General features: G+C 37.3%; 1 protein-coding gene across 1 annotated transcript in view; it reads left to right on the top strand.

Moving 5' to 3' along the window:
* LOC115210935 (coiled-coil domain-containing protein 13-like) overlaps positions 1-20,000 on the top strand; it is a 139,151-nt gene that overhangs the window by 111,830 nt on the left and 7,321 nt on the right. Inside the window, exons 13-14 of the mRNA XM_036502562.1 lie at positions 12,082-12,285; positions 16,836-17,008. Of these exons, the coding sequence (XP_036358455.1) occupies positions 12,082-12,285; positions 16,836-16,976 (345 nt within the window). The 3' untranslated portion in view covers positions 16,977-17,008. The remainder of the gene's footprint in view (positions 1-12,081; positions 12,286-16,835; positions 17,009-20,000) is intronic.

The following is a 20,000-nucleotide window of genomic DNA, read 5'->3' as shown; positions in this document are numbered from 1 at the left end:
GATAGCTTTTATCTGTAATCAATGCATTAACGAACCATTTGTTTATGAATACTTGTACATCATGTCAAGACATGTCAGAAGCACAGGAGGTTTCAGGATTGATTGCAGGTAAACAAACCATTGTTGTTTGCAACCAGCAATCAGACACGAAAACGGAAATATGAAGTTTCACACACACACACGCACACACACACACACACACACACACACACACACACACACACACACACACACACACACTTACTCAAACACACTCATACTTACTCAGGCATTCACACACACACACACACACACATGCATACATCTGAATATACATTTTCCATGTTAGTATATATTTGGTGGTTACACATTATTCAGCGAGTTGAGGGATCACATCTTGCCTTAGTGTCTCAGTTTCTTTTGAGTATACTCAGTGCTTTTTTTTTTTTCATGGTACCAACACTAGTGAGCTTTCCTTGTAACTCTTCCTAATGCCAGCCTCTTTTTCATGAATCTGGCACTGGTCAGTTTGCTGAGTAACTTGCAAGATGAGAAAAAAAAAACAAAAAAAACAAAAAAAAGGAAAAAGCCCCTCAACTTAATAGGGGGCAGTATTCGAGTGGGTGTACATGTGATTTTATGCCAGGAACCAAGAGGCTGAAGTTTGATAATGGGACAAGCATATGAGTCTTGCTATAGAGGAGATACATGGCTGCCTCACACTATATAGCTGGGGGGTCATTCCGAAAAGCTCTATCTGCGACGATTTCATCTCAATCAAAGGAGAGGGGCTTTCTCCGTCCAGGTTGCGGATCCGTGGAACAAGCTGCCAGATGAGATGGTGAAGATGCTGACGACCGCTTTGTTCAAAGTCTCCCTTGACCTCAAATGGCCTGAACTCTTTACATAAACACCACCCTGTACATAACTCCATGTCCCCCTACATGGCCTTGCTTTTTGCTTTTTGAGCCAAAAATGAACTAACTAACATAGGAGCAGGTCAGACTAGCTGGAAAGAAGGTAGAGATGGTAATGACAAGATGCAATGGCATCCCAAGATACAAGATGGTGAGTATAAGAGAGGATACAGACAGAGAATCAGGGGAAGAATAGGTAGTTTCATAAGAGTGTGATGAAAGAGTAGCAAATGGCTAGAGAAGGGGTAGAGATGAATGTAGAGAATGATGAACAAGGGTGGCAGTGCAGTTTATAAGGAAATGCCTGTATGGTTAGAGATAAGAGGGTAGAGATAGGAGTAGCTCAGGAAAGAGAATAGATTGAAAAATAGGGTATGATGAGCAAGATGTGGGATTGGCAGGGAGGGAGATGCAGATTGACATAAGAATAGCTGTAGTAGGTGGAACATGATGGTCAATATAAAAGTGTGTTGATAATAATAAGAGAAATGAGGAGTGTTAAAATGGAGTATGGTAGAGGAGAGGGTACAATGATTAAAGGGACACAGAAAGGAAATAGTGTGAGAAGGGATAATAAAGACAATGAAAGGTATATATGGTTCCAGGGTGTAGAGGTAACTTGAAGTGCAAAGGGAATGAAACAAGAGTTGACAGGTTTCCTATTCTGAATATGGGAGTGAATCTAACAGGTTTAATGATAATTATTACTCTCCTACAAGTGCATAGAAGCAGCAGATTAATATTTCTGTGCTAACACCCTTTATATTAATGTCCATTCACCTTCTGTGTTGTGTAATTGTAGAAATAAACTTTAATGTCCTCTTAACAATTTATACCCCTCTAATAATATTATCTATTGATGTGTATCTGAACTAATCCAACTACATTTACCTATACTGGTGGAATGAAGTTAAACATAGATCATATAGTCATATTTATACTGTTAAAAAACATGTTAAAGCTAAAGTTACATCACTCATTGGAATGATTTGGAAAACGAAGGATAATACCTTGAGCATAATCAAGCACACTTTACCCAATACAAATGACAGTATGGGTGTAAACTTTGCTGCACTAGATTAGTGGAACATTTTAGGATTTCCAATAATGTCTTTAATAAATCCAATGAAATTAGGGTAAAATGTTCACATTACATTATATACTTTTTTTATACTTTAACCCTTTCGTTACTGTATTTATTTTGAGATGCTCCGTGTTTCTTTCAATTACTTTAAATGTAACAAAGGATTTTGTAAAATAACTTAGTTATCATTCAGCCAGTGTTAGGAACATAAATTGTGACTAAGGTATGGTGGAAGATTTTAATTCAAAACTTATGAAAACAAGACATTTGTACCCAGAGCCAGAGCCAGTTTCAGCCGGGTTGGTAATGAAAGGGTTAAGCCAGTTAGATAAAATGCTTTGAACATTATTCTATTTAAAGCTATACTTTGTTTTTTAGGTAGTAACCTTGTCTCATTTCTTTACCATTTGAATATTATTTACTGCAATGTGCAATTTTGTTTTGCATCACCTTGGATACCTATATTTGATTAATGTTACATCACTTGCCATTTACCTCTCTTGGACCATCAATTAACATTTACTTTTTTCTCAAATTGAAAATCACCTAAAGATGGTACCTATGTCATTTGCTGATGGTACCCGTACCATTTGCTCCTTACCAAATGAAACTTACACTACATAATCATATTGTTATGTGAGGGCGCATGGCTTAGTGGTTAGGGCATTCGGCTCATGATCGTAAGGTTGTGAGTTCGATTCCCGGCGACGTGTTGTGTCCTTGAGCAAGACACTTTATTTCACGTTGCTCCAGTCCACTCAGCTGGCAAAAATGAGTTGTACTTGTATTTCAAAGGGTCAGCCTTGTCACTCTCTGTGTCATGCTGATTATCCCCGAGAACTACGTTAAGGGTACACGTGTCTGTGGAATGCTCAGCCATTTGCACGTTAATTTCACGAGCAAGCTGTTCCGTTGATCGTATCAGCTGGGACCCTCGTCGTCGTAATCGGCGGAGTCTTTTTTTAAATCATATTGCTACACAGTTTTATCTTTCTATCAGTTGTTCTCTTATCATCATTATCCCTAACCAAGTCAAAGAAGGAAAAAATCCCATAATCTTCAAATTGGCATATGGAGAAATTCCCCCAAGAAATACCTGTAAAAATAACAACTGGCTATGTTTTGGCCTATAAACAATTTCTACTTAAGTGAGTTATGGTGTCACAAAATACAATTTAAATGTCTTCAGTGTGGGTCAGTTTTGCTTAAAACCCAAGTTTATTCAATTTTACATCTGTGTATAAATATATGTAAATGGACAGTAATCCAAATAAGAATTGTCTCAAGCTGTGATGATTTCTTTAAATGATGCCAGCTTGGAAAAGTGGTTGTATGATGATGGTGATGATAGTGATGGTACAATCATGATTGTATGCATATGTGTACATGTGTATGCCTGTGAGTGTATGTATGCGTGCATTGTATATAGATATGTGTGTGTATATGTGTAAGCCTGTCGTATATATGTATATATATATATATGTATGTGTGTGTGTTTGTCCCCCTAGCATTGCTTGACAACCGATGCTGGTGTGTTTATGTCCCCGTTACTTAGTGGTTCGGCAAAAGAGACTGATAGAATAAGTACAGGGCTTACAAAAAAAGAATAAGTCCCGGGGTCGAGTTGCTCGATTAAAGGCGGTGCTCCAGCATGGCCGCAGTCAAATGACTGAAACAAGTAAAAGAGTAAAGAGTAAGAGTATATGTATTATATATATATGAGCCTCTGTGTGTGTGTGTCTGTGATTTTTCTACCTCATATATATATATATACACACACATGAATGGTGTGTAAACACTTTAATGATGTTTTCAGTAAACAGAAAAATCATTGTTCATTTTATTCCTATCACTTTCCTGTTTACATATGAGAGCCTTAGAATGTTTGCTCACCAATCAATTTCACATTTAAAAAAAAAACTGAATAAATATTTTCCTGCATTATACATGTTTCAGCTATTAGGGTTTAAGATGTGTTTATATATGTATATATATATATATATATATATATATATATATATATATATATGTGTGTTTATATATTATATATATATATATATATATATATATATATATATATTGTGTATATATATATATTATATATATATATATATATATTATATATATATATATATATATATATATATATATATATATATATATATATATATATATATGGCTGTGTGGTTCGGGAGCTTGCTTCCTAGCTATATGGTTTCGGGTTCAGTCCCACTGCGTGGCACTTTGGGTAGGTGTCTTCTGCTATAGCCCCGAGCCGACCGAAATTTGTGATTGAATTCGGCAGGTGGAAGTTACTGCCGTGTGTGTACATGTGCGTGTAGGTGCTTGTGCCTCTCCGAAAGAGAGAGAGGGAAATGTGTGTGTGTGTGTATATATATATGTATGAATGTATGTGTATATATATCATCATCATCCTCATCATCATCGTTTAACATCCGTTTTCCATGCTGGCATGGGTTGGACAGTTCGACCGTGGTCTGGGAAACCAGGACGCTGCACCAGGCTCCAGTGTGATCTGGCAGTGTTTCTACAGCTGGATGCCTTTCCTAGCGCCAACCACTCCATGAGTGTAGTGGGTGCTTTTTACGTGCCTTTGACCATAACCTTGTGGCCTATGCCAGGGGTGTAAGCAGCCCACTTATGCGTACCTTTCCTTCATTGGACACTAAACTCTGCTTATGAAGACCCGTTCAGACAAGTGAAATCGAAATCAAAATCAAATTCGATGACTGGCATCCGTGCTAGTGGACCGCTAAGAGTACCATACAAGCATGATCATTACCAGAGCAACAAGCTGGCCTCCATGCTGGTGGCTCGTAAAAAGCACCATTCGAGTGTGATCGTTACTTGTGTCACCTTACTGACACCTCTGCTAGTGGCATGTGAAAAAACATTCGAGTGAGGTCGTTGCCAGTGCTGCTGGACTGACTCCTGTGCAGGTGACACATAAAAAGCACCATTTGAGCATGGCTGTTGCCAGTACTGCTTGACTCGTCCTTGTACCGGTGGCACGTAAAAGCACCCACTACACTCTCGGAGTGGTTGGCATTGGGAAGGGCATCCAGCTGTAGAAACTCTGCCAGATCAGATTGGAGTCTGGTGCAGCCATCTGGTTCGCCAGCCCTCAGTTAAATCGTCCATGCTAGCATGGAAAGTGGACATTAAACAATGATGATGATGATGATGGCACGGGTATCACAACTACAATTTCCATTTGATTTTCATTTTGATTTTGATGTACTTGACTCAATAGGTCTCCTCAAGCACAGCAGGCCACCCTACAATCCAAGGTACTTTTGAATGGGCTGAGGCTGGTTATGCAAAACTGGTGTAGGATATAGCGGTGAACTCACTTTGTTTGCCAGGTCTTCGCAGTCACAGCATATCTTCCTTATCTGTATCTTTCAATACATCTCAATGCTTTTAAAGCAAACTTTGTTGACTTCCAACATAAGCTGAATTTATGTATATATATAAAATGGATGAGGAGAGATGTATGAAGAAGTGCCACTCCCAACAGTTGAAGGAGATAACAGAAAAAAAAAAAAATATATATATATATATATATATATATATATATATATATATATATATATAGGCGCAGGAGTGGCTGTTTGGTAAGTAGCTTGCTAACCAACCACATGGTTCCGGGTTCAGTCCCACTGCGTGGCATCTTGGGCAAGTGTCTTCTGCTATAGTCCCGGGCCGACCAATGCCTTGTGAGTGGATTTGGTAGACGGAAACTGAAAGAAGCCTGTCGTATATATGTATATATATATAAGTGTGTGTGAATATGTTTGTGTGTCTGTGTTTGTTCCCCTAGCATTGCTTGACAACCGATGCTGGTGTGTTTACGTCCCCGTCACTTAGCGGTTTGGCAAAAGAGACCGATAGAATAAGTACTGGGCTTACAAAGAATAAGTCCCAGGGTCGATTTGCTCGACTAAAGGCGGTGCTCCAGCATGGCCGCAGTCAAATGACTGAAACAAGTATAAGAGAGTAAGAGATATATATTTATGACTGGCTACTTTCAGTTTCTGCCCACTAAATCCACTCATAAGGCTTTGGTCAGCCTGAAACTATAGTAGAAGACACTTGCCCAAGGTACCATGCAGTGGGACTGAACCTAGAACCATGTGGTTGGGAAGCGAACTTCTTTTAGTTCCAGTCTTCTAAAAAAAATAAGTACTGGGGGTCAATTTGTTCAGTTAAACCCTTCAAAGTAGTGCCCCAGCATGGCCACAATCCAATAACTGAAACAAACAAATGTGATACTTGCTGACCTTTTATACATCTGCTGCATACTAAGTCTGCCTTCTGCATCAACCTACTAGTGGCCCCACGACATTGCTTGCATGTCCGTAGTTTACACTGACTATGCTACATGGAATTCCTACCTACTGGGCACTATATGACATTCTTAACTACAAAAGACACTCAGCATGGTCATTTTCCTGATGGTATAAGGGATCCTGTGAGCTGGCAGAAACGTTAGCACGCCGGGCGAAATGCTTAGCAGTATTTCGTCTGCCATTATGTTGTGAGTTCAAATTCCGCCGAGGTCAACTTTGCTTTTCATCCTTTCGGGGTCGATAAATTAAGTACCAGTTACGCACTGGGGTTGATATAATCGACTTATTCCCTTTGTCTGTCCTTGTTTGTCCACTCTATGTTTAGCCCCTCGTGGGTAATAAAGAAATACGTATTTCGTCTGCCATTATGTTGTGAGTTCAAATTCCGCCGAGGTCAACTTTGCCTTTCATTCTTTCGGGGTCGATAAATTAAGTACCAGTTACGCACTGGGGTTGATATAATCGACTTATTCCCTTTGTCTGTCCTTGTTTGTCCACTCTATGTTTAACCCCTCGTGGGTAATAAAGAAATACGTATTTCGTCTGCCATTATGTTGTGAGTTCAAATTCCGCCGAGGTCAACTTTGCCTTTCATCCTTTCAGGGTCGATAAATTAAGTACCAGTTACGCACTGGGGTTGATATAATCGACTTAATCCCTTTGTCTGTCCTTGTTTGTCCACTCTATGTTTAGCCCCTTGTGGGTAGTAAAGAAATACTTATTTCGTCTGATGTTACGTTCTGAGTCCAAATTCCGCCGAGGTCGACTTTGCCTTTCATCCTTTCGGGGTCGATAAATTAAGTACCAGTTATGCACTGGGGTTGATATAATCGACTTAATCCCTTTGTCTGTCCTTGTTTGTCCACTCTATGTTTAGCCCCTTGTGGGTAATAAAGAAATAGGTATAAGGGATCCTGCCTTCTCTCCTCATTAATACTTTAGTCTTTGCTAAGTTAACCTCAAGGCATCTCAGTTCTTAATTTTTTTCTATACCTAGAATCTATTTTTTAAATTCTACTAATGAATCTATGCCATCCACACCACAGATGCACTTATAGCAGTTAACCTTAACCCTTTCATTACCAACCCGGCTGAAACCGGCTCTGGCTCTTTAGTATAAATGTCTTGTTTTCATAAGTTTTGAATTAAAATCTTCCTCCAAATCTGAATCTTGCCAGTTTGAACATAAAACAGTTGGAATATTTGAGCTGGATATGGCCGGTTTAAACATTAAAGGGTTAAACCTATTGTAGTAGCACATCCATGCTTCTTTTCTGCCAATGTTTGATAGGGTAAGTGTGTTGTCATTCCATCAACACTTCCTTATATTCACATCCTTGTCCATTCTCCAGATCTAACAATCCCTCACTCTCCTCATATGTTCTTCAACCTCTTCTCACTTACACTTCTCATTCTACTGTCCTCACGCACTTTTACTCAGTTCATACCTTGGAGCTCCACCTTGACATCTCATCACCACGGGGTTTTATCTTCCCACCTCCACCTGACACTTCATTTTCACCTGACACCTCTTAACCACTTCAAATTAGCAGGTGCAGAAATTCCCCCAAGAAATATATGAAAAAAATAAAATCTGACTATGTTTTTGGTCCATAGAAAATTTCTACCTAAGTGAATTATGGTGTTCCAAAACACAATTGAAATGTCTTCAGCATGGTCAGTACTGTGTGTGTATGTGTATATATATAAATTGTATATATATAAATTGTATATATATATAATATATATATATATAATATATATAATATATATGTATGTATATATATATATATATTATATATATATATATATATGTATATATATATATATATAATATATATATATATGTATATATATATATATATATGTATATATATATATATCTATATATATATAATATATATATATATATGAATATATAATGCATATATATATAAAATAAATATATATTTCTATCATATAAATATATGTATATATAATGCATATATATATAAAATAAATATATATTTCTATCATATATATATATATGAATGTATATATGTTTGTATGTATGTATGTGTCATTTTTCTACTTCTTATATATATGTATATACACACACACATGAATGGTGTGTAAACACTTTAGTGATGTTTTCAATAAACAGAAACATTATTGTTGAATTTTGTACTTATCATTTTCTTGTTTATATATGAAAGCCTTAGTATATTTACATACCAATCAATTTCACATTTTAAAAAATCTTAACCAAATAACTATATATGTTTCTGCATTATACATGTTTCAGCTATTAGGGTTGAAAGTGTGTTGATATATATATATATATATATATATGTATTTTCATATCTTGTTATATTTATTTAGTTATATCTCACCATATTGATTGTAATTATTGTACTGTATCTACTATGTCTAATCTCTTTGCTATTGTGTAGTGTTTTAATAAAGTAGATGATTCGGTATTATCTGATAGTTGATGATTGATTTAGATATATTTCTCCATTTTCTCATTTTGTATACATATAGGGCACGTAACAAACACCATCCGAGCGTGGCCGTCTGCCAGCCTCGTCTGGCACCTGTGTCGGTGGCACACAAAAAACACCATCCGAGCGTGGCCGTCTGCCAGCCTCGTCTGGCACCTGTGTCGGTGGCACATAAAATCACCCACTACACTCTCGGAGTGGTTGGCGTTAGGAAGGGCATCCAGCTGTAGAAACAATGCCAGATCTGACTGGCCTGGTGCAGCCTTCGGGCTTGCCAGACCCCAGTTGAACCGTCCAACCCATGCTAGCATGGAAGGCGGACGTTAAACGATGATGATGATGATGATGATGATATATATATATATGTGTGTGTGTGTGTGTTGTGTGTGTGTGTATATGGAGGCGCAAAGGCCCAGTGGTTAGGGCAGCAGACTCGCGGTCGTAGGATCATGGACCGGGCGTTGTGAGTGTTTATTGAGCAAAAACACCTAAAGCTCCACGAGTCTCTGACATGGGGTGGTGGCGATCCCTGCTGTACTCTTTCGCCACACCTTTCTCTCACTCTTTCTTCTGTTGGCCTGCTCGCTTAGCCAGTGGGGTGGCGTCATTTGAAGGCTAAAACAATGCGAAGCGCATTGTGACTAGCGATGTGTAGCAACATCTGATATATATATATATATATATATATATATATATATATATACACGTTTATCAATTTGTTTTGCAAGATTCCTGACGTGAAATCGTGTGTTGAAACAGATATTGTTGTATTTCGGGATGGTCAATTTTGGGGGATTTTTGCCAAATAAATACACGCACTATATATATATTTTCTTAACTCATTTATTACTGCTCTTATTTTATTATTTTAACTCCTGTCCATTATCCAGAAATCTTTCGTCACACATCTGTGACCTCTTCAGCAACACTTTTCATTTTCGTGTGTGTTCATGCTCCACTTCATTCTGTTCTTCAAAGATGTGCATCCTTATGTGCACATGCATTTGTATCCTTGTTTGTGTGTGTGTATACGTTGTGTATGCATGTGTGTGTATGTATGCATGCTTGTGTGTATATCAGTGCTTTTCAAACTTTTTGCTGGAGCGGAACCCCAAGGAAACATTCCAGTGGCTCGAGGAACCCCTGTGCAATAATTTAATAGTCTTATGCACACATATCTGCACAGGAGAATTAAAAATTACTGCCGATTTTAGCAGTTTTGTAACTTCTTGCGGAACCCCTGGACTGTACTGGCGGAACCCTGGTTGAAAACCACTGGTGTATGTTATAGTTTTTAGCAGCAGTGTGACCTTCCCCTCAGCCCCATCCTCTCACCCTATTGCGCTGCTGCTGTCCTAAGACCTAAAAAAACGGTACAGTTCCTGTATTCCTCTGAGTATGTGTGTTCGCCCATGGTGTTGGTGCCGTGGTAGTTGTTGTTGTTGTTATTACCATCATTGGCACCGCCGCTGCTTTTGACCATGTTAGTTGTGTTGTTGACATTGTTTTGGCTGTCCGTGAAGTTTCACGTGTGTGTGTATGGGTTTGCTTCGTATGTATGCATGCCCTTTATATAATTTCATTTATTTTATCTATATCTGCCTTACATATAACACGGGTATGTGATAAATGTTTATATATTTATTCATCTATTTATGTGTTTATTTATATACTTTGTTTTATACATCTGTCTCTATTTCTGATAAGTATCACCGGTCAGTGCATATATGTTTATTGTGTGTGTATTACCCTGTATGCTTCTGTGTATTATTTAGGAATTTTCCCTCTCTCTTGTCATCTCTAACTGTCGTTAGTAATGTGGTGTGGTGGTGGGTGTTACTGCTATATTCGTGTTTTCTATTTAGGCTCGGTCTGTCTACTGTTATGTGTGTAGCCTCTGTAATCTGTCTAAGTGTCGTATTTGCCAAAAAAGAAAAAAAAATGTACGTGTGGGCTTAGCCGTGTGGTTACTTCGTTAATCTGAACTCTCGTTGAATTCTTCATACCTTGAAACCACTGGCGCTGTCTCACACACTTTATTTGAATGGCGGTGCCCCAGCATGGCCACAGCTCATGAGCTGAAACTAGATAAAATGAATCCCGAAATACAATATATATATATATATTGGGTTGGCAAGAAAGTAATTTGGTTTTTCACAGCGGTGGTGTCCCAGCATGGCCGCGGCCTTCGGGCTAAAACATTTTAAAGGATTTAAGGATAGTTACGATTCTTTTGAATGACTTTTGTCAATGTTATTTTTTTTTCCTTTTGATATTTGATAGCCATTATTTTTAGCTTACTTTAGAAACAAATTGCACGTAAATTTGTTTACAGCTGTTAGTTCAGTGTCAATTTTAACATGGAGTGCAAAAACGAACATTTTTGCTATATTTTGCTCTTTTATTCTCGTAAAGACAAGAAAGCTGCTGAGACTCACAAAGAGATATGTGAAGTTTATGATGTTGATTGCTTCACACACATGTCGGAAATGGTTTTTAAAAATTCCGTTCTGGAGATTTTTCACTCAAAGATGACCAACGTTCTGGACGACTTACTGAAGTTGATGATGACCAAATCAAAGCCATAATTGAATTTGATTGTCATATAGCTGTGCGAGAGATTGCAGAGAGGTTAAATGTATCACACACAACAACTGAGGATTACTTAAAATGTCTTGGACTCGTTAAGACACTCGATATTTCGGTTCCCCATAAATTGAAAGAGATTCACTTAACACATCGAATTAATATTTGCGATATGCATCTCAAACGCAATGAAATCGACCGTTTTTTGAAACGAATTCTCACTGGTCATGATAAATGGATTGTCTACATTCACATTAATCGAAAACGATCATGGTCCAAGAAGAGCACTATTTATAATAAACCCAGTAAATAGAATAGTCTATATTCCTCCTTTTGAGGTCCCAGTTGAACTTGGTCAACAACATGCAGTTTTCTTTTCTTTTTTATTTAAAAGAATGAATGTAGTTATGTAAATCCCATTAGCTCAACAGAAGCAAAAATGACATTGTTCATAAAAACACAATATGAAATTTTTTTTTTCTTTTTTTTTTCTTTTACTTGTTTCAGTCATTTGACGGCGGCCATGCTGGAGCACCGCCTTTAGTCGAGCAAATCGACCCCGGGACTTATTCTTTGTAAGCCCAGTACTTATTCTATCGGTCTCTTTTTGCTGAACCGCTAAGTGACGGTATAGTTAATTTTCTTCAATTTTATTCTAGAATCAGCACGGTCGCATGAAAGAGATGATTGAAAATAACATTCGTATCTCAAAGCCAGAATCGTTACATCAGCAGATGGGTGAGATGGTTGTGAAAAAACAGAACAACGATAATCTTGTGAACCAGTTAAAGATGATTATAGAGGAAAAAGACAAAAAGTTGAAACTCCTTGAAGACCAAATGAACCAGTCGTTATTTCAAGAAGTAAGTAAAATAGAATCATCATCATCGTTTAACGTCCGTTTTCCGCGCTAGCACGGGTTGGACGGTTCGACCGGGGTCTGGGAAGCCAGGAGGCTGCACCAGGCTCCAGTCTGATCTGGCAGTGTTTCTACAGCTGGATGCCTTTCCTAGCGCCAACCACTCCGCGAGTGTAGTGAGTGCTTTTTACGTGCCACCTGCACAGGTGCCAGGGGGGGTCTGGCATCAGCCACGATCGGTTGGTGCTTTTAATGTGCCACCGGCACGGAAGCCAGCCAAGGCGGCGCTGGCATCGGCCACGTTCGGATGGTGCTTTTTATGTGTCACCGGCACAGTAGCCAGTCGAGGCGGCGCTGGCATCAGCCACGTTCGGATGGTGCTTTTTATGTATACAATTATCACTGTATGCATGAAGAAACTCAGTATTGCAAATGGTAGGTGCATAAAAGGAGTTATAGAATCTCAAGCAGATGTTTTGAAGAAGCCCAAAATTTGAACAACCATAAAATGAAATGCAGAGAGTGCTCTTCTTTCTCTTATGGGTCAGATGGTATGTTTAAATTACATATTTAATACTAGGGGGCGATACAGTAAAACAGGGTGCAGCAAAAGTAATGCCCTTTTTATATTTATTAATTTTTATTGAATGAAAATGAATTATAATAACTTAAGGAAGTTTATAAGTATTGTCTAATTTAAAGAACATGATCTGTTATGATTAACCAACTAATTGATATATTCAAAATGCTCTCCTTTATATTCAACTAGCAGTATCGCCCGGCATTGCTCGGGTTTGTAAGGGAAATAACTATATAAGCATTTTTAGAGATGTAAAGTATAATAGCCATCTCAATATGGCTAACCACAAGGGGGGGGGGTTACTGTAGCTTTTTACGTTCTGAGATTTAATAATAAATTTTTAGAGAGTTACTTCCCTTATATATGCCAAAAATGCATTAAAAATGGGAAAAATTGATGGTAAATTTTTTTTTAAATCGTAGACTCGTTGTAGACGTGCACTAGAAGGGCTCGATATGAATCACGACTATAAGATACCCGGTTTTGGTTAAACTGCACCGCAAAATGTGGGAGTAGTTAGGAATCTAAATCGTAGGAGACAGACAGCACACAACCTCTCTTTTATATATAAAGATGTAATACTGAACCTTACCAGCAACACTTGTACTGACAATTTGACACATTTCTATGTTAACTTCAGAAAATCTATCAGGATTTGCTTGTTTTAATTCAGGAATTGTCTTCAGTTCAAGCCTGTAAACAGCATCTTTCAGTACATTCCACAAGAACAAGTCAGGTGGTGTTAATTCTAGTGATCGGGATGGCCACTCAATTGCTCTACATTGTCCTTTTCACCTCCATTCAAAATTAAGATTTAACCATTCATGAACACTTAACTCATAGTGGGGAAATATGCAATCCTGTTGAAAGTAAATGTTTTGATTTCCATCTCTCAGCCAGAATTCATTATGCAGCACATCATCATCATCATCATCATCATCGTTTAACGTCCGTTTTCCGTGCTAGCATGGGTTGGACGGTTTGACCGGGGTCTGGGAAGCCAGGGGCTGCACTAGGCTCCAGTCTGATCTGGCAGAGTTTCTACAGCTGGATGCCCTTCCTAACGCCAACCACTCCGCGAGTGTAGTGGGTGCTTTTTATGTGCCACCTGCACAGGTGCCAGGGAGGGGGGATCTGGCATCGTCCACGATTGGTTGGAGCTTTTAACATACCAGCCAAGGCGGCGCTGGCAACGTTCGGATGGCGCTTTTTATGTGCCTATCTTGATTAACAGCACCATCAAATAATGTCAACCCTATTAGTCTCATGCAAGAAATGGCAGTCCAAACTGTTACTTCTGGCAGGTTAAATCTTTTTCAAAGATAAAATGTAGGTTAATATCACTGAAGTACACACAGTTATGGTGATTGATATGCCCATTCAATTTGAAGGTTGCTTCATCTGACCACCATATCTTATCAAGATAGATCTCATCTTCGTTGATTTTATTCAGGAAAATTTCACAAAACTCTACTTGTCTATCTGCATTTCCTTCACGAAAGCTTTTTAACAAGTGAGGCATCTAAAGTTTCATCCCAAGCTTCTCGAAGAGTCAATGAACACTTCTATCATTGAAACCCAATTCTGAAGAATGACATCCACTAAATCTTTGAGGAGTGCTCAACAATGATTCTCTTATTTCATTGAACTTTTCTAAACTTATTGCTGAAACTGGCCTTCCTGTTCTTGGAGCATCAGTTATGCTTCCTGTTCTTTCACATTTTCTAATCAAGCTTGTGATGTTTCAGCTCTCCACTTGCTGAATGTTAAATTCTGCTGGTAACAACTGAGTGGCTTTACTCCATTGTTGTTATTTTGATAATGAACTTGAACTGCTTTCACTCTTCCTTCTTTCGTTAATTGCATAGCCACTTTTATTCGAAATTCCTGAAATAAAGAAAAAAAAACGATGGCCTGGCTCTTCATTGCTTACAATGATGAGGGTTCCAGTTGGCCCAACCAGTGGAACAGCCTGCTTGTGAAATTAATGTGCAAGTGGCTGAGCACTCTACAGACACATATATATTTCTTTACTACCCACAAGGGGCTAACACAGAGGGGACAGGCAAACGGAGTAAGTCGATTACATTGACTCCAGTGCGTAACTGGTACTTAATTTATCGACCCCGAAAGGATGAAAGGCAAAGTCGACTTCAGCGAAATTTGAACTCAGAATGTAATGGCAGACGGATTACGGCTATGCACTTCGCCCGGCGTGCCAACGTTTCTGCCAGCTCGCCGCCTTCCACAGACACATATACTCTTAACGTAGTTCTCAGGAAGATTCAGTGTGACACAGAATGTGACAAGGCTGGCCATTTTGAATTACAAGTAAAACTTATTTTTGCCAGCTGAATGGACTGGAGCAATGTAAAATAAAGTGTCTTGCCGAAGGACACAACACTCTACCAGGAATTGAACTCATGTCCTTACAGTTATGAGTGAAACATCCTAAGCACTAAGCCACATGCTTTCACACAAAGAAATGATGCATTATAAAATACTCTTTTTTTACTCTTTTTACTTGTTTCAGTCATTTGACTGCGGCCATGCTGGAGCACCGCCTTTAGTCGATCCTGGGACTTATTCTTTGTAAGCCCAGTACTTATTCTATCGGTCTCTTTTGCCGAACCGCTAAGTGACATGGACGTAAACACACCAGCATCGGTTGTCAAGCAATGCTAGAGGGACAAACACAGACACACAAACATACACACACACATACACACACATATATATATACATTATACATATATACGACAGGCTTCTTTCAGTTTTCGTCTTCCAAATCCACTCACAAGGCATTGGTCAGCCCGAGGCTATAGCAGAAGACACTTGCCCAAGATGCCACGCAGTGGGACTGAACCCGGAACCATGTGGTTGGTAAGCAAGCTACTTACCACACAGCCACTCCTGCGCCAAAATTGTATAAAATAAAACTATGTCTGAAAAATAGAAATTTATACAGTAGAAAATTATAAAAAAATAAAAAATAATGTTAATTCTGCAGCACTTGTAGTGTAGTCATATAGTTTGAATAATAAGAGAACGTCAGTCTTTGTAGGCAAGAAAGGGCATCTCTCTACAGAAATAACTAGCAGTATCGCCCGGCGTTGCTCGGCGTATCTCGGGTTTGTAAGGGAAATAACCATATAAGCATTTTTAGAGATTTATAGCCAAAAAATTCATTAAAACTGGAAAAAAAATGATGGTAAATTTTTTTTTAAATCGTTGACTCATCGTAGACATTTTTAGAGAGTTACTTCCCTTATATAATAGCAAAAAAATGCATTAAAATGGAAAAAATGATGGTAAATTTTTTTTAAAATCGTAGACTCATTGTAGGCGAGCGATAATACCCAGAAGGGCTCGATATGAATCACAACTATAAGATACCCGGTTTTGGTTAAACTGCACTGCAAAATGTGGGAGAAGTTAGGAATCTAAATCGTAGGAGACAGACAGCACTCAACCTTACTTTTATATATAAAGATATGAGCTGAGCATAAAAAACAGTAATGTTTAAGTGTAAGAAAGGAATCATCACACCATCGTCGTCATCACACCATTGTCGTCTTCGTCATCACATCACCACTACCACCACCGCTACTACTACTACTAATTCAATGTTTGCATTTCTTAGTTATCAACTTGCTTTGAATTGTATTGCTTGTCCATATCAGCAGTTATATCTCTTGAATTTGGTTCACGTTGCTTAAGTTTACTTTGCCATACTGCACACATAATGACTCATTTCACTAATCTTCCTAATGTTGTGTATCGTATGACTTAACAATGTCAGGTTTCCAGCTTGCTTTTCTCACTTACTCAATAACGTGGCAAGTTTTACTGTTTACATTGCTTAAATTAATATTTTCATAATTTTCTCATACAGCTATTTCAGACGATCTAATGAAGATGTAAAATAATATACAATGAAATTTTCTGAAATTCTCTTTTATTTTCTCTTCCAGTGTCCCAGTTGTAATTTAACCTTTGAGAATGCCACTTGTGGTTCTGCGATAATAAATACTGGGGAAAACTGTAATGAAGAGTTCTCTCAAATGTCAGAGGCAACACCAATACAAAGTGATATTAACAACCAAGATTTTTAACAAATATTACACACACACACACACACACACACATGTATATATGCATATATATATATATTTTAAAGATATCATAGGTGCAGGCATATATATATATATATATATATGTATGTATATAAATTCATGTGTGTGTATGTGAAATATATATATACATTTGATATAGGATAAAATTTTTTCGAAAAAAATTTTATCAATGCCCAGCATGTTAAAAATACATTTAAAGGTTAGATTTATAAACGACTTATAAACAAGGGTAAAGAAAAAATTTCTATATGGTTATGGACGTTGTGTCTAGTTCCAGCATATTTGGCATTAGAAATTTTTTTATTTTACCCTCGATTATAAGTTATACATATATATATATATATAATATATATATATATATATAATATAAATATATGTATATAAATCCTGTGTGGTGTGTGAGATAAATATATATATATATATATATTATATATTATATATTGTTTCCGAACTCAAAAGTTAAAAGATAACAAAAGCAAACACTTTTCTGATTTTACTTGAGAAGTATTGTAGTAAAATCTGTCGTAAAAGTATTGCCATTTCAGTAAAAGAGAGTGATGGAAATTTGGAAGCAAAGACTTTTTCTGTGGAAATGGTAGACTGATATGAAGCATATATCATACTTGTAGTGCTACACAGAAAGGAAGTATGGTTACTGAATGTGGAAACTGGTCTGAGGCTGGCGAAAAATGTGACATGCAGGCACCATTGGACAGTTTATGGTAAACCTTATGAAAAGCAGATCGCAAGGAAGCGCTAGGAAGACAGCTGAGATTTAAAGATATCATAGATGCAGACATGGTATAGGCACTGATGTGGCTGTATAGTAAGAATTTTACTTTCTTACCACATGATTTCAGGTTCAGTCCCACACTATGGCACCTTGAGAAAGTAGCTTCTACTATAGCCCTGGGCTGATTATTACCTGTCATTGCTATATCGACTTCAATATTTGTATTACGTAGGCAATACAATTAATCAAAGAAAGCAAAATATAAATTGACAGTACATATAATTTAATCATTAGAAGCATTTCATGTGTTTTTATTGATAGAATTCTCCCCCAGCCTATCAGATATAACATATCTGTTTTGTAACTTTTCTGTTTGGTCGCACATTTTGTAATTTTAAAATTAAATTTTCAAATTTGGTTATCAATTGATGTAATTTTTCCCATTGAATCTCAGAGCCTAATTCATTTGTTCTAGAAAAAATTTTTTTTTTAATTTCCAGAGGTTTGATAATTTCTACCCAGTCAGAAAACAGGATTTGGAAGCTGTTATTCTGTGTGTGACTGCAATCATAAGACAACAAAACAGTGTCAACATCACAAGAATAACATGTGTTTTAAGCATTTGATAAGCAAAAAATAAGTAAACAACACGTATTTTGTAGTTTTAAGCATTTAATATGCATGACAAATTCCTTTTCTATTGAGAATATTATCAGCTGTGTGTGTGTATATATATATATATATAGTGTTAAATGGATTTTAGGGTGGCCAACAATTTTATTAAAAGTGTTTGGAAAGAATTATGTTTCATTTGCTTTGTGGTCTCTTTTTTTTTTGTTTGTTTTTAGTGGTATGAGTGTGTGTGTGTTTTGTTTTTTTGGGGGAATATGTTGTTTTGAGGAATTATTTTTGTGTCAAAAATTTATTGAATTGTATAGAAGAATTCTTCATAGTGTATACTATAAATCCTTATTTATTGAGTTATGGTGACTCCTTGAACCCCATTCCAGACCATTGTTTGATTTTTGCTTTGATGCAGCCCTTTTGCGGGGCTCTTCTCCCCTCAAGGCTGTCATGATGATTTGCATCAAATGCAAAATGGACCAAGGGAAACATGAAAAAAATATTAAAAAAACTTGCAGTTTGATCTCAGGTTCCTTGGACTCACAAATGAGATGGGAAAAGATTTAAATAAATGATAACATACTGTATGTTGGACTCATTTAACCAATTTTAGCTTTGAGAAATGGACATTAAATTGATGATGAGGATAGCCGTGGGAGCTTTTATGCTTAAGTTTTTTTGTTATAAAATCTGAACATTAAGTTCTTATCTTCATAAAGTCACCTTTCACATTTTCCGTTAATTAATCTCTACTGTTTTCATCTTTTATTTTTTAGTTGTTTCAGTTTAGTTGGACAGTTGCTATGCTAGGATGCCATATTGATGGTCTTAATAAAAAAAATTAAAAAATTGACTCTTTATCCGATCAAATTGACACTTTAATCAATCAAATTGACCCCTGTACTTAACTTTTTTTAAGTCTGGTGCATATTCTGTCAGTCTCTTTTGCTGAACTACTAAATTATTTGGATGAAAACAAACCAGCACCAGTTGTCAAGTGGTGAGGGCAGACAAGCACACACACACACACACACACACACCACACACCACCACCCCCCACCACCACCACCACCGCCACCGCCACCACCACCACCACACCAAGCCACCACCACCACCACACACACATGATAGGCTTCGGCACAGTTTCTGTTTACTAAATTCACTCACAAGACATGGTCAGCCCAGGGTTAGTAGAGACACTTTATGAAGGTGCTGTGCAGTGGAATTGAACCTGAAACTACATGGTTGCCAAGCAAGTTTATTACCACACCCCCGTCATTCACATTATTTTATAATTTTTTTTACTCTGAAATAAATGATTTCTTAAAGCTTCAGAGATTTTATCTCTCAGAAGTTTCTTTTTATAACTGTCATTTTATTTATTTATTTATTTATTTATTTGTGTGTGTGTGTGTGTGTGTATGGTGGGGTCGGGGGTTTGTTTCAGCTGCAGACAGAAAATTCCTAGGGAATTGACGAATCTAAGATATGGAAATATAACATATGTATTGATGCAAAGTACTGGGCAATAAGGCAAACGAAAGATATAATTATTGTATATATTTTAAGAAATAAAAATTCAGTGTTTATCCATGTCTGCCAAGATAGGCGCAAGAGTGGCTGTGTGGATAGTAGCTTGTTTAACA

This window comes from Octopus sinensis, linkage group LG4 (assembly GCF_006345805.1).
Source record: "Octopus sinensis linkage group LG4, ASM634580v1, whole genome shotgun sequence".
Taxonomy (NCBI): Eukaryota; Metazoa; Mollusca; class Cephalopoda; order Octopoda; family Octopodidae; genus Octopus; species Octopus sinensis.
Note: the sequence above shows the minus strand (reverse complement) of the source record. Positions and strands in the feature narration are given on the sequence as shown.